Source organism: Arvicanthis niloticus, chromosome 13, assembly GCF_011762505.2.
Source record: "Arvicanthis niloticus isolate mArvNil1 chromosome 13, mArvNil1.pat.X, whole genome shotgun sequence".
In the NCBI taxonomy this organism is placed as follows: domain Eukaryota; kingdom Metazoa; phylum Chordata; class Mammalia; order Rodentia; family Muridae; genus Arvicanthis; species Arvicanthis niloticus.
The window spans coordinates 35,001,793-35,029,318 of NC_047670.1; the positions used below are offsets into that span (position 1 = coordinate 35,001,793).

Sequence of the window (27,526 nt, forward strand, 5' to 3'; positions counted from 1 at the left end):
CATCTCTTCACTTTCTCTTGCACCTGAATAATCAAAAGATAGGAAGAGTCGGCAGAGCCAAACATAGTTGATTTGGTAACTTCCATTCCGAAGATAACTTGCCAAAGTCCCCAGGGCTCTGGATGAGGAAGCAGGAAGCACCTTCTTGTGTTTGCACTCCAGCGGACAGGCCAGTACAGGCAGGGACTTTCAGACATGAGCTGGAGTTTGAAGAGTCTGCTATTTAAACTCTCTGTCACACCCAGGGCTTTGTCAGTTGTCCAGAGACATTGCACAACTCTGGTGGTAATAGCTGCAATTACTACCAGGAATTATAAACCAGGAATCTGCTATTCCACCTGGGAGATTTGAACATTATTCCTATGGTCATGTCCAGAGTTTTCTCCAACCCAATCCAAGTGACAGAATGGTAATGGTCTCGGTTTGTGGCTGCAGAAATAGGATATTATGGAATGAGTGTGAGCTTTCCAGTTGTCAGAGAATTCTCTGGCCAGTCACAGGACCACTGTTGCCTGTGCCCTGGACTACCCACTGCTGACCCTACTTGCCTTTGGTGGTTGGAGGTGAGTTGGTGTGGAATCAATGACACAGACTCCAGGAGCAGGTGAGAAATGCTGCAACAAGCTAGTCTGAATGCTGCTGCAAGCTCCTTTAATACCCTTCACCCCTGCCTCATTGGTCCTAAGAAAGCATCTCTTCTAAACAGCAATTCCTGATTGCCTGGCATTGTCTGAATCAGCAATCCTTGGTCTCTCAGGCAGTCCTCAATTAGGTCCTCCTGCAGGAGATGCCTTTGAGACTGGGGGCTGGAGGGCAGCATTTATGCAGAGGTGGCCATGCTATTCCTCCTACAGACTGCCACTGCAGAGAGTTGGAGCATTACTAGTTCTGATCCTAACAGAGTGATGTCTGATCCACCCAATGTGATGTCACAGAACAAAGACTATATACATACTCTCCTCACTGACCATGGTGTAAGTTTGGAGAAATGAAGATCCTATTTTTGACAAGCCATACAGTCAGCCATTGCTCTTTAACCTGGAAATCATCCCCACCCCAAGTCAGATCAGATGATGACCTCTAAAACATGGAGAAAAGTTCCACGGATAAAGAAAAAAAAAAAAAGATTGTTCCAGAAGGCATTATCAGAATGTGAATTATCCCCAGAAAGAACATTTCAGATCTGTGCTTTGCTGGTCAGATGAACTGTTTTGGGTGTGAAAGGGAAAACATTGGACAGGTAAACCAGGCAACACCAAAACCTTGCATCCCAGAAGCACCCAGGGTTGTTAGAGGACCTTCAAGAACCCTCTCCCTCCTTCCTGCTTATCACCACACAATGTGTCCAGATGATCTAATCAAGGCACAACAGACTTTCCTTCCTGACACTTCCCTACAAAGTTCTGTCACGCTTTCTGTCTCCAGGCACTGATCCCACCCCACCCCTATGCTATCTCTTCTTCTCAGTTTCTCCTTTTGTTCAGACAACTTATTGTCACTTGCAGAAGCATACACACTCATACCTTCCATTGTCGTTTCTTGCGAGGGATCTTTTTGTGGACCTAAGTGACATGGCCACCAGATTCAACTTCTCCTCTTCTTTTCTTGTGTGCCTTCAATTTCCCCTAAGTGCTATAGCCTTATGGAAATGGACATCACTTTTCCTAGAGCTTCTGCAGTGAAAGCTGCCTCTGGCCAAGACAAAGCATCTCAAGGGAAGAAGAAAGCTCTTGGAAGGCAAGGAGAGAGAACTCTCACAGAAGTCTCACAAGTGTCGTGTTTTCTTGAGCAAGTTGGCTTATTAAACTGACTTAATATCAGTCATTCAATATCCTTCTCCTCATATGGACCTATGACAGGCCACACGGCATCTTCATGAAACATTGGTTTGGGGGTGGGAGGTTAGCTATAGGCAGCCCTGAGCTGGCCTGTGTTCTGCTGGCCCTATGGTTGGCTCAGACTCAGTCTTCACTTTCATCTTTGTGGCTTCCACATGGTCAACTTGTACTGATTGTCCCTTCAGCAACATTGTAGATCCATAGGACTGATGTGGTCACATGACTCACATGTCATATAAAGGTGCTTACCTGAGGTCGTTAATAGATCTCATACTCTCAATGACCGCTGACCTGGATGAAGGCAGATGTGAGAACTCCCTCTTAGAAAGAGGCTGCTAGCACTTCTTTACTCTTCTTGGAAGCTGCATTGGAAACTTGTTTTCTGTAAGCCATCCCTCCTGCCTCTGCTTGCCAGCATTTTTGTTAGTCTTGGGTCAACTGCAGTGTATAACTACCTTTAGGGTGACCGCTGACTGCTCTCATTGGACTGGAATTAGGAGGGCAATGGAGAGCCTTCGTGCTCCTGCTTAGGCTCCCTCTGCCAAACAAAAAGAGCAAGCAATCAGTAATACAGGGGGTGAGTGCCTTAGAGCCCCCTCCCCAAAACACATTTTTCTAAATGACTAAGTCTCTCCTTACCCTTTCCCTAATATCTATTTCAGACTGTGATTGTCACGACTCACATTTCTTTGTCTTGTTTTGAAAACCATGAGAGATGATGCTTAGCATAGCATTGAGCCTCCCTGCTTTTTGGGGTGTGTCGTGGTGCCCAATCAATCAATTACTCCTTTATTTAACAAATGTGTCAGGTGACTCACTAATACACATGTGGGCTGTGAGTACCTACTGTGTTTCAGCTACCGTTCTCCACACCAGGGAGACAGTTGGAAGGGGCAGAGGAAGGATGAGTAGACAAAGTCAATAGATCCCTGACAACGCTGTGGTTGAAGGTAAATACTGTGAAGTCAGCCCAGGATGCAGAAGTGGTTGGATTGGTGTGCTGTCTAATATTTGTATTAGCTACTTTTCTGTTGCTGCAATCATGACCAAACTGTGACCAAAGGCAAACTGAGAAAAAGGAGTTTATTTTGGGCTATGGCTCCAGAGGGATGGGGGTCTATAAGCGACAGGAAAGCATGGTATCAGGCAGAAAGAGCAGGAAGCTGGCATCCACATACAGGAATCAGAGAGAGAGAGAGAGAGAGAGACAGACAGACAGACAGACAGACAGACAGACAGAGACAGAGAGGCAGACAGACAGAAAGATGAGGAGAGAAAGACAGAAGAGAGACAGATACAGAGAGACAGACATAGAGACAGAGGCAGAGAGAGAAAGAACAGGAAGTGGAACATAGCTATAACCCCAAGTCCCACCTCCAGTGATGCATTTCCTTCAGCAAGGCTGCACCCCCTAAAGGTTCTATAACCTCCATAAACAGCATCACTCCCCATGGATTGTGTTCAAAGGCTGGGTAACATGCAGCCCTTACAGAGCCCCCAGTTTGCTTGGGCAAATGGATAAAGATAATTATGGAGAATCATGAGCTATAATGAGCTATGGTGGAACTAGCTAAAAGGAAGCCCACAGGGGGACTGACTCAGTTTGTGGGAGTCGGGAGGGAAGGCTTGTCTTCTTGAATCCTGGTGTTGGAGCCATGACAGGAAGCAAACATGGAAAGCAAAGGATAAAGGTGGCTGGAGGAAGTGAAGATGCACAATCCTGCTAAGGTGTGGTTGGCCAACTACAGTTCACTGAGCACCTATTCTATGTGTGTCTGTGTTGTTCTAGGTGTGAGAGTTAAAGCTGGCCTTCCAGTGTTTCTGTTCTAATAGTGGACCGGGTAGACAATAAGTAAATCGGTAAGATGGTTTGGAAAGGTGGCAGTTCAAGGCAACGTAGGATAAGGATTAAAGGAGACTTGGAATGTGCTCTGAGGGCAGTTATGGGATGTGACTGGGCTTGGAAGAGATGACACGTGAAGGTGACATGGTGACACAAAAGAAGTGACATGCTGAGATGGGACTGTGGGGATACCTAGGTAGAAGGACTTTCAAGCTCCGAATACCAGAGACAGGAAGAAGAGTATTAAATTTGAGCAAGAGAAAAATGTCTAGGGTGGCTGGTGCCTGACAGGGGAGTGAGCGATTGGCATCCAGAAGCATCCAGAGATGAGACACCTGGTGAAATAGGGAGCCTGGCCATGAAGCCAGTGTGAAGTCCAGGCTGGAAAGGATAAAGTGGTTTCTCTAAGTAGTGATTACTATGGAAGTCTGAAACATGAGGACTCTAAGATACCTGGGGGGATAGAAAAAATGGCACTTCTGAAGACTCAAGGATGATTCCTGTGCAATTATTTGAGAAGCTCTGTAGGTAGAAGTGGTGACTGAGATGGAGAAAGAGCGACGGGAGCTGATTTTGGAGACTGGGTTTTGCATTAGCTGGGCTGAATGTGATCTATGGACTGGACACTCTGGAAGAAAGGGAAGAACTCTCTCTCTCTCTTTTTTTTTTCATGAAAGCTTGAGATCTGAGAGTGGCAAACCCTCCCATGGGGTTAGGTGCCTGGGGACAGAGTGGAAGAGACACAGAAAGGCATCCGACTGTGAGGAGGGCAATGCCTGGAGGCAGGAGTTAACTAGAGGTAGAAGACCAAGCTCTTAGCCAAGAGAGCCGCCTGTTTTCCCCAGAGGTAGTTTCTTCTCATCTATGCCTTAAACACTTAAGTAGGAACTTCTGGGGCATCCATCCCCATGTTACAGATAGAAAAGTTGAGTCTCAGAAAAGCAAAGCGTGCAGACAAGCAGGTCCCTCTCTGGGTCTTCCCTTTCCTCCTTGGTTCCAAGTCCAGTCAAGGGTAGGATGAGAGAGGATGAGCTGGTGACAGAGTCATGAGACCTTTGACCGGAAAAGAAACTGGGGAGGTGATCCTACTTGGATTAGTATTTCAGAAGGAAGAAAAGATGTGCACACACTAAAAGCTCTCCCCTTTAGCACAGGTGATCCAATGTGGTAGACCATTTGTATTTTAGCCTACAGCAGCGACTCGGAATAGAGCATCTACAACAGTCTTATGTCTGATATGGAAATGTACAGTGACTTAATGAGAATTCTAACGGAAGGGTGGGCATGCAGTTTCTGTTCCGTCTTTGTATGACTTAATTTTCTGACAAAGCTCTGGGAAAAGCAATTGAAGGAAGGAGGGGTGTCAGTTTGACTGACAGTCTGAGGGTTTATTCTATCACAGTGCCGAGGCACCAGGGAAGGAATGTAAGGTATCTGGTCACTTACATACAGAGTCAGAAAGCAGGGAGAGATAAATTCTGGTACTCCGCCTGCTTTCTTCTTTCTGGGTCCCCAGCCTGGGGAATGCTGCAGTTTGTCTTCAGAGTAGATCTTGCCTCACTAGTCACAATGTCTCTGAAAATCCCCCACGCAGACATGTCTAGACATGTCTAGAGGTGTCTCCTAGGTGATTTTCAATCTAGTCAACCTGGCAGTGACGTTAATCAAAGCTACTCCATCTCTATCCCCTCCTCCCCCCTCCTCCTCTTCTTCATCATATTCAGTTTGGCTTCCACAGGAATGAAACAGGCTTTTCTCTTCACAGTCCATCAGCTTACTTAAGAACTAGCGACATTATTTAACAACAGTGGCAAATACAACAGATATAAGTAGGTTGGTACACAAACACAATCTGCAACTGTAAGTTCACAGTCCTCCAGAAGACAGGGGACTTTCTACACACACCCCACAGGCTGACAGCCCCTACGGCAACCATGGACCCATCAACCGGTTTTGCAATAGTTGTTCTGACAAGTAGGCTAAGGGGTTTGGAAGAGAAGTGCTCTGGACAGAAACACGTGTGCTCGGTTCACACTGGGGCTTGACAAACATGTGAACTGAACACAAGACTAGTATTGAAATGATTTTGTGTTTTTTTTTTTTTTTTTTTTCTGGTTCTTTTCTTTTGCCTGGCCTAACCTTTTCAAAAGGCTGGTTCTAATTTGAACTGGTTCAGTAGGATTTGAAAAACAACAACATTGATATTGTTTTCAGGGCAGTAAAAAAAAAAAAATAATACTTGGGTTGGGTTTGGAGTTTGGATAATTAGTGTTGTCCAGTTTGGTTGGGTGAGCCAGTTTGTTTGGGTGAGTCATATTATCCTGGTCCACACAACTCCTCCCTGTGAAGAATGATTCAAAATCAGTGCTTGTCTTCTAGTTTAGAGCCTAAAAAAATGCCTCATCTGTTTTGTCCTGAGGTGTCTATATTCTCAGCAATCTAAATGTGCCACTCATTGGAGACCAAAAATTACTAACAGATAAAGTGACCCATAAGCCCACTGAAGCTGACAGCAATTGGCACCTTATTGTATAGATGCCCCACATAAATCAATGAACTCTTTTCATCCAGGTGCTCACGAAACAAATGGTTCCTCCCAGCTATGGGTCTGTTTTGTTGGGAAGAGGCTCGGTCTGCTCCAGAAGCTTTGTAAACTGTCCGGGGTTTGAGCTTTTCTCATTTCTCCAGTTTGTAGTATTTCTCTGATTCCCTGCCCCTTCTGTGTGGAGTGGGTATTAACTGACCAGGTTTTGAACTCATGGAATTGGTTGCTGTAAAAACAAAAGATATCAGTGTCTTTATTTTTAGTTACAAAGAAGTCACGAAACATTCTCTTCAGAGCCTAAGGTCAATAAACCCTTAGGTATATGGGGATAGGAGTCTGAGGACCGTTCAGCAACCTTCCATCCTTTCTGTTACAAATTCTGTCCACAAATAAAACAGGGCAAATGAAATTCATTATGCACATTTAATCCTCTCTGTATGTGCACCGTGTCTTGGTTCATAGTATGGACTTACAACCTGTTAGGATATTTTTAAAAGTGAAAGGTAATTGGGTCAAAAGGGTTTGTCTTGTAAGGACTAAGGCTTCTCACTCTCATGAGAAATCTTGGGTGGCCAGATTGCTGTAAGCTAGCCTTACACCTCTCTTAAGCTCTCGGCTCAGGCATGTATGCCCCTCCTGTGGTGACTGGTTTCCTTTCTGTGTCTCTGCTATGTTGTGATACGGTCCCACAGAACTTATCAGATTCCAACAGAGTACTGCCTTATCATAGACAAGCTTGAAAGTTCCCGATTGTAAGCTAAGTCAAAGAAATCCTGCCACGGGGAATGGAAACACAGTCCGTGGCAATGGCAGGACACCATGGATGTCCTCTATCCCTGTGACTTACTCTAGTATTATGGTTTCCTCCTCTCTTGCTCCATTGGGTTTCTTCCGAGAGTCATCATTTGCATCCTAGCAAGAATCATATGGCGTCGATGATAGCTGAAGACATCCTATGAACTCACTTAACAGAAACACAGATGGATTTTCATTTCTTTACGCCTACATGTGTATCGTGCATACACATGTGTGCAGACCGAAATGTGTGAATTACAGCTGTAAATACTCAGCAGTAAGGCCTGATCTGCAGCATCTTCCAGTTCCTGTGCTGTAAATATCACAGCCTGTTTCAAGGTGCTGACATGACATCATGGAATATGAGTTGGAGAACAATAAGCAACAATACCTCTCGAACACAGTGGGTGAAATGGAACGAGGGGTAGAGATTCATGGAAGGGAATACCTGGGACCCTCAAAGCTATTGAGAGGAATTTGCAGAGCAGGGGCTAATGTTCTGAGAGCTGCTGGTGAGATTCCTTAGTTCTTTGAGGGTGAATGTCTATTTGATTTACCCAGGCTAGACTCCCAGATTACTTACCTATAATGCCCCAACAATCTCACTAGGTTAATTAGCACTGCAGAGTGTCGTCAGAACCTGGAGCAGAGCTTGCTGGGGGAAATGCATTCTGGGCTAGCACAGGCATGGAGGAATGTGCTATCCTCTTAGAACCTCGGAAGTGGGCTTTGATGTAATCCCCAGGGTCTTGAATATCTGGATGACAGGAGATGGTACTTCTCTGGTGGCCCTGGAGAAATGGCAGGGTGGGAAAAGGGCTGTGCAGTGGAGGCCAAGACAGAGCTGCTGTCTTCTCTACTTTCTATCTTTTGCTTTCTCTCCCTCACTTCCCTGGATAGATCGTCAACTATAAAACTGAGGACACGGCAAGAATGAGGCGTGGTCTATGTAAAACAAGAGTTTGAAGGAGAAATAGGAAACCCCCTTAGGTGGCTAGGGAACCAGAGGCTAGGGTGTGGATGGTAGTCCCAGGGCACAGCAGACAGACGTTTTTACTTAGACATATAGAGGCCTGTTCTGCTTATAGGTGCTGAGTGAATAGTCAGCAATCATAGGGACATACATTTGGATGCTTCCTTCAACTCAGCCATGGACATAAGCAATTATGAGCCATGCATTGGTGCAATGGGGAACACAGGCATTCTTAGGGTCAGAAGAACTAGGGTGAAATTCTAGCCCTAACTTAACCCTCATGTAACTTTGAGTAAATGGCCTTGCTTTTCTGTCGTATTCATACTGATCACATGAAACACCTTTCTTCTCTGTCTCTGAATCTGTCACTCAAACAAGGTTAATTCTGGCCCGGTTTCTTTTCAATCCACTCTTTTGATTTTCTGTCCTTGCTGAGTTTAGATCCCAATAATTGGTTGCTTTGCTTTTGTTTGGTGACAAGTAGATTTCATATGTTGTGTTACTAGACTTAGTCCTGGATTTTTTTTTTTTTTAAATAACGTTTTATGTGTAAAAGCTCAGCTTTGACAATGATTATTAGGCAGATAGCAATGTTTGCAGAACTCCGTAACTTATGGATCACCGTTTTCTAATTACTAAAAAGGACATCCCATGGCATGACATTTATCCTTACACTGAATGTTTGAGCTATTTGCTATGATCCAAATGATTCCCAATGGTTCAGACCTGATCATGTTCTTTGTTCATGTAGATATCACCTGTGAGGGCCAGTGTTCAAAACACAGTGTCCTACCTTGGGAGAACATCCATGGCTCCTGGGGTCAAAATACAAACTCAGCAACCCCGCTGTAGCCTTGCTAGCCTGTCCTTTTCACAACGCCTGTGTCCCAAACCATCTGTCCATTACTGTTTCTCGGCCTCTCAACCTATGAGGGGCCACAGCCCTGAAGACCACGTCAGTAGTTCCTCAGCTAAGGATGGGGGTCCTGCCCTCCTACCCCACCTGTACTGGAGTGCTGACTGCCTTGATCATGTGGATCTTACGTAGGCAACCATAACTGCTACAAGCTCGTGAGCACAATGTAATGTCGTGTTTGGAAGACGCTATTCTGCCACAGTGGCTCTTAGTCTATCCTTCTCCCTGTCTGGGGTGTTTCCTGAACCCCAATGGGAGGAGGTGTGGTACAGATGCCCCATTTATGTCTGAACACTCTGTAGACAAGCATTCTCTGCACTTTGAGTCTTCTTAGTGTACTGACAACATTCCATGTACTGATGGAGGCATCTCATCTCAAGACTGGCTTGGAAAGATATTATATTAGAAGCAGCCCATGTTTCTGTTTACCTTTGTGTCAGTGGAACCTACCTACCATAGTGAACGGAAGGTTAGAGTAATAAGCAGAGAATGACTACTGAGTCATTCTCACACACGTCCTGCAACCTACTTTTCTGAGAAACCTGGTCAGTAGCATGATCTCTGAAGCCATCCAGCTCGTGAGACGAATCCTAATTCTGTTGTTTGCAAATGGTTTTTTAGTCAGGTTCCTTAATGTCTTCAACTCATAAGTGGAGGTCATACGAACCTCATAGGGTTGTGGGTTCAGTACGAAACTGTGGTATTTAGCAGTGCTAGGAGCAGATCTCATCAAGAACAGGATAGCTATGATTGGTTGCCCAAGGTGGCTAAGTTAACTTGACAAGTCTCTGAATGGCTCCATGTGACTACAAGGCCAGCATCTTGGAACAGAGATTCTATTATTGCAGGTCTCTCTCCTCGATGCCGCCTGCCATCCCCAGTGATTGTTAATAAATGTTTGCAATCCCCTAGTCCATTTGGGTTTCACAAGTTCTCTACTTCCCGGGCAAGAACCCAAGTTCATCAGGCCAGTTTGGCAAAGTCGCTGATGGAGGCACAAACCATAACTGTAATTAACAGAAAGGCTTTGAAACCGAACACACAGAAGGGAAATGAACAAGCCGTTTAATCTTGTCTTTACTCCGCTTTAGCCATTTAATCTCTGCTTTGGCTCTGTACATCTGGGAGGCATATAATTTTCTAAACATTTTATTATAAATGTTCAGCCCCCCCACCCCCCAACTGCTGATTTCATTTGTGCTTAAAAAGCATTCGCTTCAAATGCTAAAGGGAACCTGGGAGGCAGGTTAGGTTCCTGCTAAGCCAGCATTCAAGGGGAACTGTTCAACCCCTGGGAGGAGGCTGCTTGGCCCTGGGGCGCCTTTTAAACTGATGAGTAAACAATGGGGGGGGGAGGGGTGAAGGGTTTTCACCCATTTGCAAATTTGACTTGTTCTGAGGAAGAATCCTGACACTGGGGTTTCTCCCCACATTCCTCAGGCTTGGATCAGTGCAAGAGAGCTACCAGCAGTTTCTGGAAGTCCCCGGAGGTATCTGAGTGAACCATGTCAGAGAGAGACTTCTGATACTTCTCCTGGAACTTGGCTTTTATCCCCTGCAGGTCCACCTGTGGAAAAGATGACAACAGCATAGTGACAGGATCCATGGTGTGTGCATTGTAAGTGGCAGGCACTCTCCTACACCACCACATCCATTTACTATATCTCTGAACAGCCCTTGGGGGCTTGGCTGGCATTATGTTTCCATTTTGAGGATAAGAAAAGGAAAGCCTACGATAGCTCCCTAAAAGTAGGTGTTTCTTAATGTGTGTATGTATACACACACCAATGCACAGATTCCATTAAATTTTTATTTATGGAAATTAAAATTTAAATTGCATATTTAAAAAAGTTATTTAATGGTTTATTTATTTTTATTTTATGTACATCGGTGTTCTGCCTGCTTGCACATGTGTGTGAGTGTGTCAGATACCATGGAATTGGAGTTACAGGCATTTGTAAGCTGCCATGTGGGTGCTGGGAATTAAATCTGGGTCCTTTGGAAGAATAGCCAGGGCTTTTAACTACTGAGCCATCTCTCCAGCCCCTAAACTGCATATATTTTCAATGTTACAAAATATTTTTTTCTTGAATGTTTTATAGGCGTTGGAAAAGGAGTCGTTCTGGGCAGCAGAGCTGTACACAAAAAGGTAGGTGGTTTTCCAAGTCATAGTTTGACAGTATTTGATAGAAAAGATAATTTCCCAGATGGAGATTTAAAATTAAGCACGGGGAGCTGGGGAGATGGCTCAGCCGTTAAGAGCAATGACTGCTCTTCCCGAAAACCCAGGTTTGATTTCCAGCACCCACATGGCAGCTCACAACTGTCTGCAACTCCAGTTCCGTAGAAACCCAAGTCATCCAATGCCTTCTGGTCTTCCTGGGCATCAGGCACATATGTTGCATGGACAGACATGCAGGAGAAATACCCACACACTTAAATAATAATTTTTTAAAAAATGAAATTATTAGCCGGGCAGTGGTGGCGCACACCTTTAATCCCAGCACTTGGGAGGCAGAGACAGGCGGATTTTTGAGTTCGAGTCCAGCCTGGTCTACAGAGTGAGTTCCAGGACAGCCAGAGCTACACAGAGAAACCCTGTCTCAACCCCCCCCCCCCCCAAAAAAAAAATTATTTCTTCTTTGTACCAGATCAGGGAGAATAATAGTTCCAGTTAATGATTTTCAAACTGATCACCATTTGTAGGACTTCTTTTGAGTCTAATTTATAGAAAGCTTAAGAACTGAGAGGCTGAAGGAAGATGGGGAGTGAAACAGACAAAACATTGTCTTGCTCAGCTTCTTTCAGCTGTAAAGAGAAGAGCTACACCAGAAAAAAAAAAATCCAGACTGGACCAAACAAGTCTTACAAAGAAACAAAGTTTAGTTTTCTGTTTCAGTTTTGGTTTGAGCTCTGCCTTGCGTGCCAGGCCTAGAAACTGTAGACGCACAGGCATCTGGTTCTCCTTCTCTTGCTTCGGTATATGGTTGAACTGAGAAAGAGAAGAAAGAAAGGTAGGAGAGGGTTGGGAGTAAGGAGTTCTTTGCTATGGATGCTGATTCCATAGAGAGGCTGCTGGAGGGCAGATGCTACCCTGCTTGGGTGTCCTCTGTCTGGCTGAATGCCCAGCCCTGGGGGAGGAGCAGGATGATGGAGTGCAGGATTGGGCAGCTGGCATTTTGTTCTAGTCCAGGTGGAAGATTAGAGGATCCCTTAAACATATATGTGCCTGGACCTGAAGCATTCCAGAGAGACTGGCCACTTATGGAGATTATCCAAACTCACATGTGGTCTATTTGGAGATGGAATTGGAGTCTATATTGGAGTGAGCATGGAATGCTGACAACCCATCTGGTGGGACCCAATCTCTTCCAGGAACTACAGAACCCTGCTGCTTGCTCTCAAGAGCTCTCTAGAACTTCAGCAGGGGCTGAATGGCTGAGAGCTGGAGAGACAAAGAAGGCGGGGCACCTGAAGGGAGGGAGACAGACTCAGGACAGAGGAGAGAAAGCAACTCTAGAAGAATAGCAAAGAGACTGCTCACATGAAGGGGGGGGGGCATGGAGGAGGAGAGGGAGAAATTCCAGGCACAAAAATAAAAAACGAAAGAACTGCCTTGCTGCTGCAAAGCTATATTTAAAAACAACGTCAGCTGTTAAGTGCTTGTCGAAAGGCATGGGTCAGAATTTGGGTTGTTACCTCTCCGACTCCACTGAACATTTTTTTTTAAAGATGTCTGTGGTTTTCAGCTGCTTGACTCCTTTCATTTTTCCAAAGCTTCTGCCACAGCAGTGGGACAAGCCTGCTGCTTCCCCTTCAGTGCACATCTCCTGCTGACCAGGGCCTGACAGCCCCAAGCACTCTCTGTGATGCTTGCTGGCTGCTTCCAAGTTTCTGCCTACTCCTGCCCTTCTCTTTCTGACACTCACATTCTTCTCTGAGACAGGGTGCAGACCTGTCCTTAGCACAGGGTGCAGAATGGTCCTTAGCGAGCAAAAGAAGCCCCAGCTTTTTATATGTGAAGAATTAATATTTGCATCTTAGCACATAAGCAGATATTCAGTATTCTCTATGCTGTTAAGTTTAGGAGAGAAAAGATCGTAATTAGAAAAAAGTGTCTAAAATGGCTCTTTGAGAGGCTCTGGATTGAAAAAAAAGAAAGACCAAGAAGTTGTTTTGTTGAAATTTTAGGGGTGTGCGTTGATGGTTTTTTTCCCCACTTTGTTCTGAAAAATCATACTTGTAAGGTATGCTCCATTAGATAAAGAGAAATCATTTGCGTACTATCTCTGACTTGCTGCGGGGTGACCCCTTTCCATGGCTCTGGTTTGTCTTCCTTAAAATAGAGCTGGGTGTAGCTGTGCTACCTCAGAACAGATCCAGCCGTCCCTCTCTACACCGAGAGCGCCACCAGCTCTCTGGAGCCACTGACGACAAGAATAGAAGCCACACTCAGTATTGTATTTTAATAAAAAAGGAGAAGGCTGAAGTGGAGTCCAGTGTGTTCTGCATATTCTGGGAAGGGAAGGGCTGTCTTTGTCTAAGAGTTTTTGAGAAAAAGTTCAACAACAACAACCGTAACCAATGACACCAGTAAGAGAAAAAGATATTGAAGTGCCCTTTTTGGAGTCAAGCGTGTCTTACCTCTGCTCTGGTCACAATGATGCGAATTAACGTCTCCTCGTCTGTCCCCATACCCTTCATGGCCTTGTATAGCAGGTCAGCAAAATAGCCCTCAAGGTCCTGGGCACATCTCACTAGGAGGAAGGGAAGAGGAGAATATGAAATGTCCTCATGGTTTGTGGGACAACACAGAGAACCTGCACAGGCACAGTGTGTCCCTGCTACTCGTGGGACTTCTGGCCTTGACAGGCAGAGGTTTGGGAGGATCTGACTTTTTACTGTTGTGAAATGAGATCTAGAAGGTTCCCTGGGTCCATATAGCATGCCTCTCCAACCAGAGCTGAGTCAAAACCACTGCAGAATGAGGAGAATGGCCTCCATTCTCTGCAAGGCCTGGGGAAGGAGTGTGGGCCTTCCTCAGGCTCATATTGTGGATCTGGGGTCTCACTCATGGACATAGCTGGTGCTATACAGGGGAACCTCCGGGGTTAGAGCAGGGCTATGTGGGAACACAGCTTGGCCGGCAGCCTTCCGTAATAGAACCTCATATGGAGGATTGCTCAGTTCGACCACACCCTGCTTTCTTGTGTTCAGCAAACTCTACACCCTTTTTTTCCTTTGTTTGGGTACCTTCTGCATTCCCGTGTGTAGGTCCCCAGCATCCTTCATCGGGTATATGAGACAAACATCGTTATTCCTACTGCTAAAGATTCCCTCTCTGTGTTGTTGCTATGAACTCCTTTCTGGCCCTCCCCTTGCCTGCCATCTTTGGCATCTCTGTTTACAAACTGATGAAGCTTGGTGTTTACTCATCAACCAGGCAACTGGGTGGACCTGTACACTGGAGGAAAGTCAGGATTTCCAGCCCCTTCTCCTGGACTCATAGGTATCCACTCTGCAAATGCTGAAAAGGAATGAACTGTTTACTCTTTAGGTTGGCAATGGTTTCCTAGAAAGCTTACTGGTATTATTATTATTTTAATTTAGGTTTTGTTTTGAGATAGGGTTTCACTCTATAGCCCAGGCTAGCTTCAAACTTAAGCAATCCCCTTGCCTCAGATGGAAGTCACAGTGCTAGCATTACAAGTTTTTCAATATTAGTAATAGTAATAAAGTCAATTTAAGTGTGCGATGTAAACGTTCATCTGTACTGGAGCAGGGCTTTCATTTTCTAGGCCACTATCTGTGTGGCTGATGTTTCTGAGCCAGGAAGAGGAGTAGAAGCCAGGTCAGGAGCCAGCCCTTTGCTCCCCTTTTCTCAGGCCACCCATCAGCCACTTAAGTTTCAGTGGAAAAGTGGAGGGTGAGATATCTCATCTCTCTATTCCCCAAACTCCTGGTTTGAGGTGGGTAGGAAACCCATGCTACCTCAACAAGTGAATACTTGAGACTCGTTACAGTGCCCAGGCTATATGAGCTGCTGGCAGCCACAAAGTTTTCCTATGACATGCAGCATGGATGGATATCCAGAGGCCAGCTCTCTGTTAGCAGCAGATAGCAGGAATCCCTCAAAAGGTTGGGCCAGGATAGCTAGAGAACATCTGTAATAAAACTGTTTACGTTGAGTGGAAGCCATGGCAGCTATGGCTCATCACCGTACTCGGATCTTGCTTTCAAGGAGTGGGGCTTCACAAACTTTACTGAGCACAAAATCATCACAGGGAGCTTGTGGCGGAGGCTCTCCAGGCTCCGTCCCACTTCTGGTTTCTCTGTGGTAAATCTGGGCTGGGTTCAGGAAACTTTCCTAACAGGAGCTTTTGAGGAAGATGGTTCATGGGCCCCATTGAAGAAGTGTTTATGGTGGTGATCATGTGATCTCAGCCCGTCTGGATCTGAGCAGTTAGGTGATGTCTTTAAGAGGTTAAGTGGAGTAGAGTTGGGGATATCTAGGAAACAGCCATGAAGCCATTTCTTTGTAAGGTTGACTCCCAGAGTCTTCTCTAAGCACTTTACCTTTGGAACCATGAGTCCAGTTGGCTCCTGTGGTTCACAGCTCTCAACTCCAGGGCCTGACTTTTTCCTTCTTCCTAACCATATGTACTATCTGTTTTCTGTCTTCACTGTTGCTTAATATATTGGTGTGTGTGTGTGTGTGTGTGTGTGCATGCATATGTTCTTTGCGGATATTCAGCTCCTTATTAGAAAGACCTGGGTCTTTCATGCCTCTGATCCTAGACTAAGCACAACTCTGGGCCAGGCAGGTACCAGGAAAACACTGTCATTGAATGGTGGCACTGGTGTCCTCTGATTGTGCTCTGGGGTCTTCCTGCTCCTCATGTCACAAGTACAGGAAAAGGTCTGGACCCTCAGAACAAGTCACTGGGTAGATCCTTTGTGAAGCCCAGAGGACAGCTGTCCACACAGGGCTCATGTGTGTTGTGTGCAGGGCATGGGTAGTGTTGGTACCGTTTAGAGTTCTGTGCATCAAATCGATGTTTGCTAATTTGAATGTAAAATGAGCACAAATGGGAAAAGGTCAACTTCTGGCATTGTTTAAAATAAAACAGAGAGGACAAAACATCCTCCGAACTCCACAAAGGGGTTTGGCAACAGAAGCACATATTTTAGGTTCCAGAGCTGCTTGTTTGGTTCTTTTTCCTTCGAGGGGACATGTCCCTCCTCCATTCCTGTGCCATTCGCAATGGTTTCCTGGACTCCCTACCACAGCGATGTGGACAATGGACAATGTCTTCATTCCAGAGACTTGCAAGAAGGATTAGGGGACATGCCAGACATGGCCCCATGCCCATCTCTCTGCTATTTCCTGCCTTTGGGCAACACCTGACAAGACGGTCCTGGGGTTGGCTTGGCATGGCCAAGATCTAGCCTCCCTCCCCTATGTTTCTAAACAGACCTCATTCTTTGAGAACACTGAAGGGAATCCAGTGGAAAAAGAAACCCTCTGGCTGTCAGGCATGTTGCAGCAACTTGCCCATAGGTCCTAACTGTGGGCACTTTTCAGTGTGTGTCATGTAAACTGCAGACTGCTCCCTGGGCTTAGAGAATAGGCTCAGGCTTTGGACAGAAACCCATACTCTCAGTATAATCACAGGAGACACTGTGATGAACCTTACTTAGATGCTCTCTTTAGGATGGGGCACTCAGTGCCAGGGTCGCTTGTTGATTGCTAACAGCTAGGTCCCTTCTCTGAAGTCACCTTCCAAGTGAGAGAGCAGGCTGTACAGTGTTGCAAATGGTCCTGGGGCACAGGCTGCATCCAGTGACTGGTTGGTGTACAGTCATTAACAGAGTGCAGAGACTTGTCTCCTTGCTTCACTTTGGACACGCCCACCTTCAGAGCTCCCCGGAGAACAAAAACTACATCATATCTACCTTCTTCTGCCTTGCCCAGTGCTGCTCAGATGTGGTGCTTCCAAAATGACTTAAGTCAAAAGACCCCCCCTCCCCCGAAGGGTTCCAAGGAGTCCACTCTGGAGCAGCACTCTCCTAATTTTACTTTACCTATAGTTAAATAGGCCTTCTTCAAGTCTCCCGATGTCTCTTCTTCGATGGCTTCTTCCATGTCTTTGCCGATGAGCTGGAGAGACAAAGCCCAGGCATTACTGCAGGGGTTGCTGTTACCTCAGCTCCCTTCAGTTTCCTTTAGGGAAAGTGTCAGATTTGGTGCCTTGATGCTAAGGGTGCCTGTCCTGCCTCTTGCATTGCAAGGTGGGATGGCTGTCCCCCTACTCAAGAGGAGAGTCTCACTGCTGAGCACTTGACCACGTGACTCCAGGCATTGCCATTTCTTTAGCTTCCATTTTCTCGGCGGTAAAGTTAGAAGTGGAGGGATAGAGGATGTGGGTGGGGGCGTGTAGATCGTACCACAAGAGGAACTGGTGTGGGACTGGCGAGGTAGAGCATGTCCAAACCCCGGAAAGCTCAAAAACTGAGATTAGACTCTCACACTAAGACCAGTAGGAATAGGCCTAACTGCCTCTCTGTTTCCATGCCTGGCTCTGAGCTCTTAGCCTAGAAATCCCACCCCCCAACTAGGTCATCAGTCACTTAACACAGCACCCAGAACTCTTCCCTGTGCAAATGAGGCATCTCAGTAGCCTTAGCCTTCAGCCAATGACCCCTTTCCCTCCCTGGATATTCCCACACCCTTCCCCAAAAGTGTATAACCCTTGGTTCACCCCCCCCCCATAAAGCAGTTGCATTTGAACCCACCCCAAAGAAAGAAATACAAACAAGCTAAGATCTTCTCAGAGAGCTGCTTCATTCAAGATCTTTGAAGAAGGCCTTCACCTAAAAAGTCATAATACCAAGATTCTCGAAGAAGCCCTCTCTACTGCCCCCTTCCCAGCACTATTCCACTTTCTCCTTCCAGCCTGGCAATGGTGTCTGACACCCTGGAGGGAGAGGAGGACTATGGACCCCACCTATTCTAGACTTTGCCCTGTTCTCTTCTAGCTGGTGTACTAGCAGCATCCGGACACCCTGAAGGGAGAGTTGGAATCTGGAACCACAGATATATATTTATATTTTATGTTATATATATATATATATATATATATATATATATATATATATATATATATATAAATTACAATGATTTTTTTGTGTGTATATGTGTGGTATATGTGTACATTTGTGTGTGTGTGTGTGTGTGTTGAGAGAGAGAGAGAGAGAGAGAGAGAGAGAGAGAGAGAGAGAGAGAGAGAGAGAGATCCCATCACAGACAGTGTGTGTTGAGGCCATAAATATAAATGGCTGAAACTCTGGCCCGGGTCTTTCTCTTCTCACCTGTCTTGGGACTGTAGACTCAATCACTTGCAGTCTGGGTAAAGTAAGAAGAGGCTGTGAAGTTCACGATGGAACTTGATCCAATGGTTCATAATAGCATGGGGCTTCAAGGGCTGGAAGCCAGGGGCCGACCACTTCTGTTTACTGCTGGGTAAGATTGCTAATGGCCTTCTACGTTCACAACTGCATCACGTCACTTGGCGCAGTATTACACATTAGGTTTCTTTTCAAATATTTACAGAAACTAAAGTTAAAGTAAATTGTGCCTATCCTTAACACAAATACTGCCAGGGCCAGGCTCAGGGAAGGCAAATAAAGAGAAAGGCGTGTACTCTGCTGGGCTTGAGGGTTTTGTCTCTTTCTTAGAAATTGTCTTTGAGGACAGGACACAATTGATCCTCAAAATAATTGAGACATTTGAGTACACACCAGGAGAGCTTGGGGCTTTTATGGGGGGGGGGGACAAAAGGCAAACAAACATTCTTTGTGATGTAAGGACAGGGTGTGTGTGTGTGTGTGTGTGTGTGTGTGTGTGTGTGTATAGGGGGGTTAAAGGCCCTCCCCACCATTCATATGTCTGGAAGTCTTTTGTGAAGCCAAGAACACCAGATCACAAGGGAACAGGAGCGTTCAAGCTCTCCCTTTTTGAGCTGCAGCCACCTTTCTGAGGTTTGATGTGGGAGTCAGTGCTCTGGAAGGGATGAGAATCGCTCCCCCAGAACCTGGGCTCTTTGTCGTGCAGACTGAGACAGTATTTCATGGAGATGTTTTGTTCACACAGGTCTGGGTTTACAAAGTGAAAAAAAGCAAAAGAAAACAAAAAAACCAAACACAAAACAAAGCAAAGCAAACGTGTGCACACACACACACACACACACACACACACACACACACACACAAAACCACCTTTTTGCTTCTATTGTTAGGACTGAGTCAGAGCAGTGACTTTCAATTTCCTGTGGACGCTCAGCCTCCAAAGCAGACACAAGTGGGGAAGTGCTTTCCTGAGGAGGCAGGAGGTGGGCTGGAGCTCTAAGCATCCCCACACTCTGCCTCTGTGTGGTATAGGGGATCTTGTTTATGTACCTCTAGGGAGGCCATATTCTCATAATGTCTTTTCTCTTCCTGCTTCACCTCTTATTGGCGGCTGCCTTGGCATCTGTGTGGACCCCCTGAACACAGTCTGAAGACAGTGGACTGGCCCATGCTATTGGGACCCTCATTTGCAAAGTTTTCCCTTCAGTTCTTGCAACACCTGTTTTTTATGGTGCTCTTTCTGATCTTTGGACCAAACTAATCTCAGATACAAGATAAATGGGTTACGGTGCCTGCATAGAGTTTACAGGAAGAGTAGGGGACACATGCTCTTCTTTTCAAACGCATTCTCCCAAATCAACAGCACACCAGCAGTGTAAGGGCCAAAGCCTCTTGTGTGGACTTAGGGTTATGTACTCAAAGACACCAAGTAGTGAGGGGCATGGCTCGTAGGCGGCAGGCCTGTGGTTATGTGCACGCACTGCTCTTACTGATCTCTGCTCACGGAACTTACTTTGGCCCTGTGACTGTTAAGTCTTTTGTGCTTAATAAAATCAGGACTGTGATCGTTTTGCATGGTGTGGCAGTTTGAGTGGTTCCGTTGCCTGATCCGGCATTGTGGGGTGAGTTAAGACTTAAGAAGTTAAGACTTGGGCTTAGAGGTGGGGGCAGGGAAAAAGAGCAAACCTGAGCTATAGTGTCAGAAATTAAATTCACCTCTACTTCAGGACAGCGTAGTATGTAACACGCCAATGGTGGCACACTGGTATCTTTGTGCTTTTGGGCAGTGAATATGGAAACCTTACAGGGCTTGGTGTCTGAGAGCAGGGTGAGCGCTTAAACAAATTAACAGCCCGGAGCACCAACGGTCCAGCAAGGCTTTGAGAGCTGATTTAAAGCTCTTTTCCTATAATGATCACGACATCACAGGACTCCCTACTCCGTCCATTGTCACCATTGGCTTACAAAGGGAAACATGGCTGTCAGTGTTCATGAAACACCTACTGCAGGCCGGGCACCAAGTGCTTGCTTTTGTTTATTCATTGAATCCTTACTAATCAAACCTAATAAGGCCCAATCCCGTAGGTATTAGTAACTGGATTTTATGACTGGGAAACCAAGGCACAGAGCCCCAACAACCTGGCTGAGGACAATCCTAGCACTGACGTCTCAGACTTTACCATGCATCAGATTCAAGGCCCAAAGCTCAGGAAGTAGGGCTCAGAGGACCAAGGAGAGGACTGAGAATTTTCATTTTAATGGGTTCTCAAGTGGCTATGTTGCTGCTGATTGGAGACAAACTTTGTGAGAATAGCCTAGGTCCTCATTTGTTCGTTTCACTACTTTACTGAGGTAGTCACTAGCTCATGAAGTGTGTATATGTTTGTGTGTATGTGTGTGTGTGTGCACATGTGAGTGCACACATGTATATGTTTCTGTACCCATCACCGATGTCAGCCATCCAAAGAAACCCTGTCTGTGGCCCTTGTGACATGGAAAGAAGACCTAGATCACAGATAAGTCCTCCGGTTCAGTGGCCACAGGCTTCAGGCCTCGAGAATGGAGAGGACGAGGGCCGCTGCCTTTGATCGTGACACTGGGCACGATTTGAAAGCAGGGGGCCCTGGAGGCTCACATACAGTAAGGCTACAGTTCCAAAGCGTTGCCTTTTCATCTGCTGGCAGCACACACGAGAGGCTATTTTGAGTGAGGAGCAGCCAGCCCCAGCTGAGGTAGGAACTCAGCTGGGGAGTCCTGGAGTTCTTGTCCACTTCTGCTACCGACTTGCTGTGTGGTCCTGATAAGTTACAGATGGCTCCTTGCTCTGCAGGCTGGCTTTGTCCAGCAGTTGTGGGCCACCATAAAATAGCCATTCAGCCCACATGATAGTTAGGATACGGTGGTGAAATTGAAATCAAGCACAGGGCATAGGAATGTTTTTGAGAGGTAAAACCATTCTCCAAAAACAAAATAGAAGACAAAAGAAATCGGAAACTCCCTGTAGGCTTTTTGTAGATTAACGATTTTCTCTCAGAAAAGGACTCATCACTAAATACCTTGAAATAGCTAGCTTGTTTTGTTGGCTCATGGTGAGAGTGAGTCTAAAAACATAATTTATGCATGTTTTCCTCAGGAGCCTTTCTCTGAGGCATAGCACATCTCTCTCCCCTGGGAGGCTGACAGTAAATTGTAATCATAAAAATAAGAGCAAACATTTGTATGCTTGTCACATACCAGATACATTCTGAGCCTGCATCTGACCTCACATTTAAGATGGTTCTATGAGAGATGATGCCCGCGGCCTCTGTCTCACAAAAGAAGAGGGGAAGTTAGTGAGTCACTGTCAGTAGAACCAGGGTTTGCACCTGGACCCTCTGAGTATAGAGCTTTGCTCCTAAGCGTGACACATGTCTGTTGTCCTGGCTCTGCTCTAGCCCACAGTATCCCAACCTCAGTCCCACATTTGAGGCTCGTCAGTTCGGCAGAGTCCTGACTCTGTGTGTGTATAGCAGTCGTCTGGGCCTTCCTTCTCCTACCATTGAGAACTACTAATGTAAATGATCCCATCCCCCAAACTCAGTTCCGCATCCCAGATCTTGGCTTCCTTTAGAAATAGTTCAGGACAATGTCTGAAAGAGCCCCCAGAGCCTCACTACTTACCATCTGATAAGCTTGAAAGGTGGCACGCAGCTGCTTGTAGCTCCTCTTGGCCAGGACTTCATTGAAGGCAAGCTCGTCAGTACCCCAGCGGCCTTCGCCTGCCTAAGGGCCAAGTGCAAACGGCGTGACAAGAACTGATGCAGACACGCTGAACATGCATTGCCATTGATGCAGGATAGACATGATGTAAACATAGAAAACTACAACCGTCACAGTAGCTGTGTCAGAATGTCACTTTATGGCTAACCGTCCTTGAATCTGAAGTGAGGTTGTTTCCTCAGAAACCAAGGTGACGGGACATCTTCTCTGTTGCTACCCATGCACACCAATCAAAGGGGTGTGTTCTCAAAAGCCCCCCCCAGTGTTACTACAATATCACTTACATTGTAGTTTGGACTCTCATCCTTGTGGACTTTTCTAGAGGTTTCTGGGAAGAAATATCCCCTCCCAAAAGAGATCTGGCCCATTGTGGTATTTGAGAGAAAAGGAACCACCTTACCCCACCAGTATGTCACCATCTCATATTCACAACTCATCCTTAAACCCTCGATGCAGACCCCTCTTAGGGTATTCCCTTTTTTGGGAGGTTCCATTCAGAATCGTATTCTAATCTCTCTTTGGAGTGTCTGCTTTCCTAATAAACTTCTGCTTAAATTATCTATGCCTTTCAGCTCTTTGCTTTCCTTTAAGAAGGCAAGAGCTGAGAGATCCCATAAGAGCATGAGTAGGCCTCACTTACAGAGAAGTACAAAATATGCATGCAGTAGAAGCCAGGCAGCTATACAGAACATCTGAAGCCTCTAACCTATGGTATGTGTGACATACTTGCTTGTGTTATTATCTATACCATCCTGTGTTCCAAAGTGGATCTGAGGTTAACCCCAGAGTATAAGAACAGAAACAAGACCTCAGAATACACTCTATGCAGACTGCAGGAAGTATTTAATTATCGAAGGCCACATTTCATTCTAAAGCCATCCTCATTTGCAGGAAACGAAGAAATGCTTGTTAAAGCAGTATTAGTAAGTCAAAGCCCCAAAGAGTGTGCGGAGCCAGGTGCATGCAAACACTTACATCATACAAATCTTTGGCATCCTGACCGGCCAATTCTTTGTCCACAGTACCTTCTTCATCACGACTGGCCTACAAAGATTGACCAGATTGCCATTAACTCATGTACCTGCTTGACCGCAGAAAAGCCAAGTGAGTCCTGTGACTTTGGGGAAAGGGGAGGAAGCGGGTGAAGCTCTGCTCAGCCTGGCAGAGTGGCAAGGCCTGCTCTTTGCTGCCATCTTTTGGGAAAGACTAAAATAGTTTAGTTGTAATTCTCTCTCTCTCTCTCTCTCTCTCTCTCTCTCTCTCTCTCTCTCTCCAACCCCACAATGGTCGCTCACCAAATCCACAGCCTTCAGTGGGAGCTGATGGTAACCTGGAATCCACTAGGAAGTAAGCTTCCTTCCTCCTTAAATATCAAACGCCACCACTCAGTGGCCAATGCCCAAGAGCTTTGAAAGGTGGTCGTGGAAGACTATGTAAGTCTAAAGAAAGCCCTGGGTGGGTGGCAGAGTGCAGAAATGACCCCAGTGACTTGACCCCTAGTATAATCTCCTTTCCTCGGGTATGGATGATCTCATGATGACATCATGTCAGATAGCATGAGGGGACTTTTGCAGATGTAATCCAGGTCTTTAATCAGGCAAAGGAAATCCAAAGGGAAACTATCCTGGGTGGCCCCTGGTCCAAGCAGATGAGAGTTCTTAAAGATCAGAGGTGGAAATCCCAGAGGAACTCTTGCTGCTGGCTTTGGAGAAAGCAGGCAGCCAGGCTGTAAACTGTCCTGGCGGTGGCAAGGGTGGAGGGACATGCGGTAGGGATCTGGAGAAAGTCCCGAGAACTTCTCGGTAACAGCTAGCAAGAAAAGAGTCACATCAGTCATCAGGCCCCCCAAAAATGAATTCTCCCTGAGCCTTGGGTGGCCGACATGCTGACATGTTGATTTCATCCTGGTGAGACACTCCATGAAGGATTTAGCGAATAGATATCTGGACCCTCGGCCCATGGCATTGGATAATGGACCACGATGCATTGAGCTGTTATGTTTGGGGCAGTTAAAGTGAAGACCCTTCCATCTGTGGTTAAATCTACACACAAGTTCTCTGCTATCACTGCGCCCAAGTGGGAAAAGTGAAATGGGAAAGAGTGGACGGTGCTGTCTGTGAGCACTGGGTGCTGTCTCTCTGGAGCCCCAGGGCCTATGTCACAGAAGGGCCAGATCTTAAAAGAGCCACTCTCCTGTCTGAGATCTCATGGTTCCCACAGGTCTAGATTTTAGCTATATCCTGTAAGCAAGCAGAGCTGTGTGTGGAAAGAGCTCTGTCTGAGGCCAGATGGTTCTTGCTCCTGGGTTGTGTCTCTCCAGCTCTGCTGTCCACCTCTGGGATCTGCATTTCTTTCTTGGACAAAGGAGGCACCTATGTTAAGTGACAGGATTCAGCTAAAGGGACTGTAACCTACAAATAGTCGGGTGGAGTGCTGAGAGAGGTGATGGTTTTCCAGTTCCTGAGATGATGGCGCAATGGCGCCTGGGTTCTCACTAACACGGTCTTCATTTTTGAGACGTGAACTTGGATAGCCCAAGCTGTCCTCAGACTTGATATGTAACCAAGGATGACCTTGAACTTCTTATCCTCCTGTCTTTACCTCTAAAACACTGAGATCACCCATGTGAACCGTCACTCCCAGTTTGCATGGTTCTGGGGATTGAATTCAGGTCTTCCTCCACTCGAGACAAAGAGTTCACTAATGGAGCAGCATCCCTGACCTCTTCTCTAATGTTTTAAGTAAATGTTTCTCTCCTTTGTCCATTTTTTTCTGTGTTTGTTTGTTTGTGTGTAACAATAGCCCATGGCCAAGCGTTCATTCCTAAGATCATGAAGTAGGCGAAGCCTGTTCTCACCTGTAACAAGGACACCAGAATCTTTCTCAGGTTTCCACTTGTGTCGTCTTTGACATCAGATTCAAGGCTCCTGCCAAATACTTTTGAGGAAGAAACAAAGGAAAAGGGAAAGTGGATGACTGAGTTCCCAGTGGGTTTTTTCAAAAGAAACATACTCAACCCAAAGCCAGAATGAAATTTACTTACGCCTTTGGTAAGCTTCTTTGATGGCGACAATTTCCTAGGAAGATGATTGAAACAATTAGTGTCTAAGCTGAGAGTCGCTAGGAAATAGGGAGATGAGGTAGGAGTCTGTCTTCAGATGTAGGCATCTGGCCTTTGTGACCTTCTCTTGAGATGATTGTCCCTACAGGACAGGGCACAGGCCTGTGAGAAGTCTGCTAGTATAAAATGGCCCTCACTGTGTAAGCGTTTCAAATGGTTCAATACATGTAAGTAGTGTATGCATACAATCTCCTTAGAAATGGAGTCAAACTTGGGGGCTCTATCACCAAACAAATGAAGACACTCTAGTATGTTTAGACAATGGAATAATATTCACCCATAAAAGGAAATTCTGTCATCTGTGGCAACATGGTTTGTCCTGGAGACACAGAAAGTCGTGAACCTCATGAACTCACTCATTCACAGAGCATAAAAATGTTAACCTCATAGGCTCAGGAAGTCGAATGGTGCTTACCAAAGGCTGGAGAGAGTGGGGGTGGGGGAGGGGCCATCGATACTAATTTACAATGTGTGGTGGTTTGAATGAGAAGTGTCCCCTATAACTCAGGCCTTTAAAAACTTGGTCCCCAGTTGCTGGTTCTGTTTGTGGAGGCTATGAGAAGATCCAGCCTTCCTGGAGGAGGTCACTAGGAAAGGGTTTTGAGGGTTTACAGCTTTACTTTATACTGCTTCAGATTCACAGTTGAAGATGTGATCTCTCAGCTTCCTGCTCATCATGGGCTTTTATCCCCCCTGGAATCATAGTTACAGTATCCTCTTCCTGCTATGACTGGCCCTCGGTCACGGTATCTTATCACAGTCACAGAAAAGTAACTGACACACAGTGAGATAGGCATAAGGAGTTCTAGTCCACACAGTAGGATGGTTGAAGTTAACAAAATTTGTTGTATATTCCAGCATGAATAGAAAAGAGGATTTTTGAATGTTCTCACCATGAAAGCTTGGTAAATATTTAAGGTGACGGATTCACCAGTTATTCAAACTTGACCATGACACTTTGTCCATATGTATCAAAATATTGTACCTTAGACCAGACATAGCTACAGTGATGATGTGTCAATAAGAAAATAGAATGGTAGAATAATTATGACTAAACTAATAGCTACTACTTTTCTCGGTCTCTTAATACAGTCTCATTCTCTTATCCGCGCCCCCCCCCCCCCCAATACAACCAAGGTTAGAGTTCAGTGTGTATCTCACTGGTGCCTATCACAGTCCTGAATGCTTGTATTTATGCCTAGTGGACTATCCTCCAAGCCAAACATCAACCATCTTTGTAAGTTTGGCTATGCCCACTTGCGAAAGATCATCTTAGCTGAGTTTATTGACTAGTGACCTTCTCTTATGGGAGAAGGGGTGTAGAGGGTCATAGGATCCTTACCTAAATATACTGCCACTCCTCCCATAGTTATAACTATAACTAGTTACAGGTAACTCTGCCCTAACCATAACAGTAACATCAAGGAGAGGCTAGAGGTATTTAGGCTGATGGGGACTAGGGAAGGGAGCTGCATCTATGTAGCTGTGGGGGAAAGGGCATCTATGCAGGGTGCAGACCTTCCAGTGTGGCTGCTTTAAGGCCACCCACACTCATGCCTTAGCCCCTCCCCAACTGCTCTATAAGTAAGCCTAATAAACCCATTGGTTTCTCAGAGAGAATTTTGTGGAATTGTACTTGGTTTGTCATTGAGACCTTAGGGGAAGACACTGTTATATCTCCCCTGGGAAAGGAATCTTAGCAACAGAACTTTCTAGAACTATTGTCTGCATCATACCTTTAGGCAATGGGAACCAGTGCTTATTGCTTTGTGGCTTATTTTTAACTCTATATTGTCTTGTCTTGTCTTAACTCTATATTGTCAAGCTATCCTCTAACGTACATTATCGATGTGTTTTTTGGAAGGGATAGAAAGTATCCCATTCTGCATAAGCCACGGTTGATTTGTCTAGCCTCCTCCGGGTGGCTGCTTAGGTGGTTTCCAGTTTGCCTGTGCTTTAAACAACTTGCTAGGTCAGCAGGGCAAGTCTCCCTCTAGAATGTGTACTGGCAGGAATTGTTTTACATCCTCTGTGTCAAGTCGCCCACCTCGGAGCTGTCTCAACTTTCGCTTGAGCCAGCAGTGATGAAGAGCTGGCATTTCCCTGCTCTTAAGTGAGTTAAAAAGAAAGAGAGGACCGACCAGTAGTTGCAGGGAGGGTAACAAGTGGGCAGGTGTGGGCTGTGATGGGGGAGGGAAGGCAGACAAGGTGGTAGGAGCTGCTCACCACTTTTGTTTATGCAGCTGTCCTCCCCCACTTTGTTTTTTCCACCTAACCCTGGGATCTGTCTGAACCCAGCCCCCCACCTTCACTTTGTGTGTGTTTTCC

General features: G+C 45.8%; 1 protein-coding gene across 1 annotated transcript in view; it reads right to left on the reverse strand.

Annotated features, from left to right (window-relative positions):
• Positions 1 to 9,958: 9,958 nt before the first annotated feature.
• Anxa13 (annexin A13) overlaps positions 9,959 to 27,526 on the reverse strand; it is a 53,523-nt gene continuing 35,955 nt past the window's right edge. Inside the window, exons 5-11 of the mRNA XM_034517137.2 lie at positions 25,121 to 25,154; positions 24,935 to 25,014; positions 23,053 to 23,121; positions 21,979 to 22,080; positions 16,996 to 17,071; positions 13,555 to 13,667; positions 9,959 to 10,477 (exon numbers count right to left, since the gene is read on the reverse strand). Of these exons, the coding sequence (XP_034373028.1) occupies positions 10,358 to 10,477; positions 13,555 to 13,667; positions 16,996 to 17,071; positions 21,979 to 22,080; positions 23,053 to 23,121; positions 24,935 to 25,014; positions 25,121 to 25,154 (594 nt within the window). The 3' untranslated portion in view covers positions 9,959 to 10,357. The remainder of the gene's footprint in view (positions 10,478 to 13,554; positions 13,668 to 16,995; positions 17,072 to 21,978; positions 22,081 to 23,052; positions 23,122 to 24,934; positions 25,015 to 25,120; positions 25,155 to 27,526) is intronic.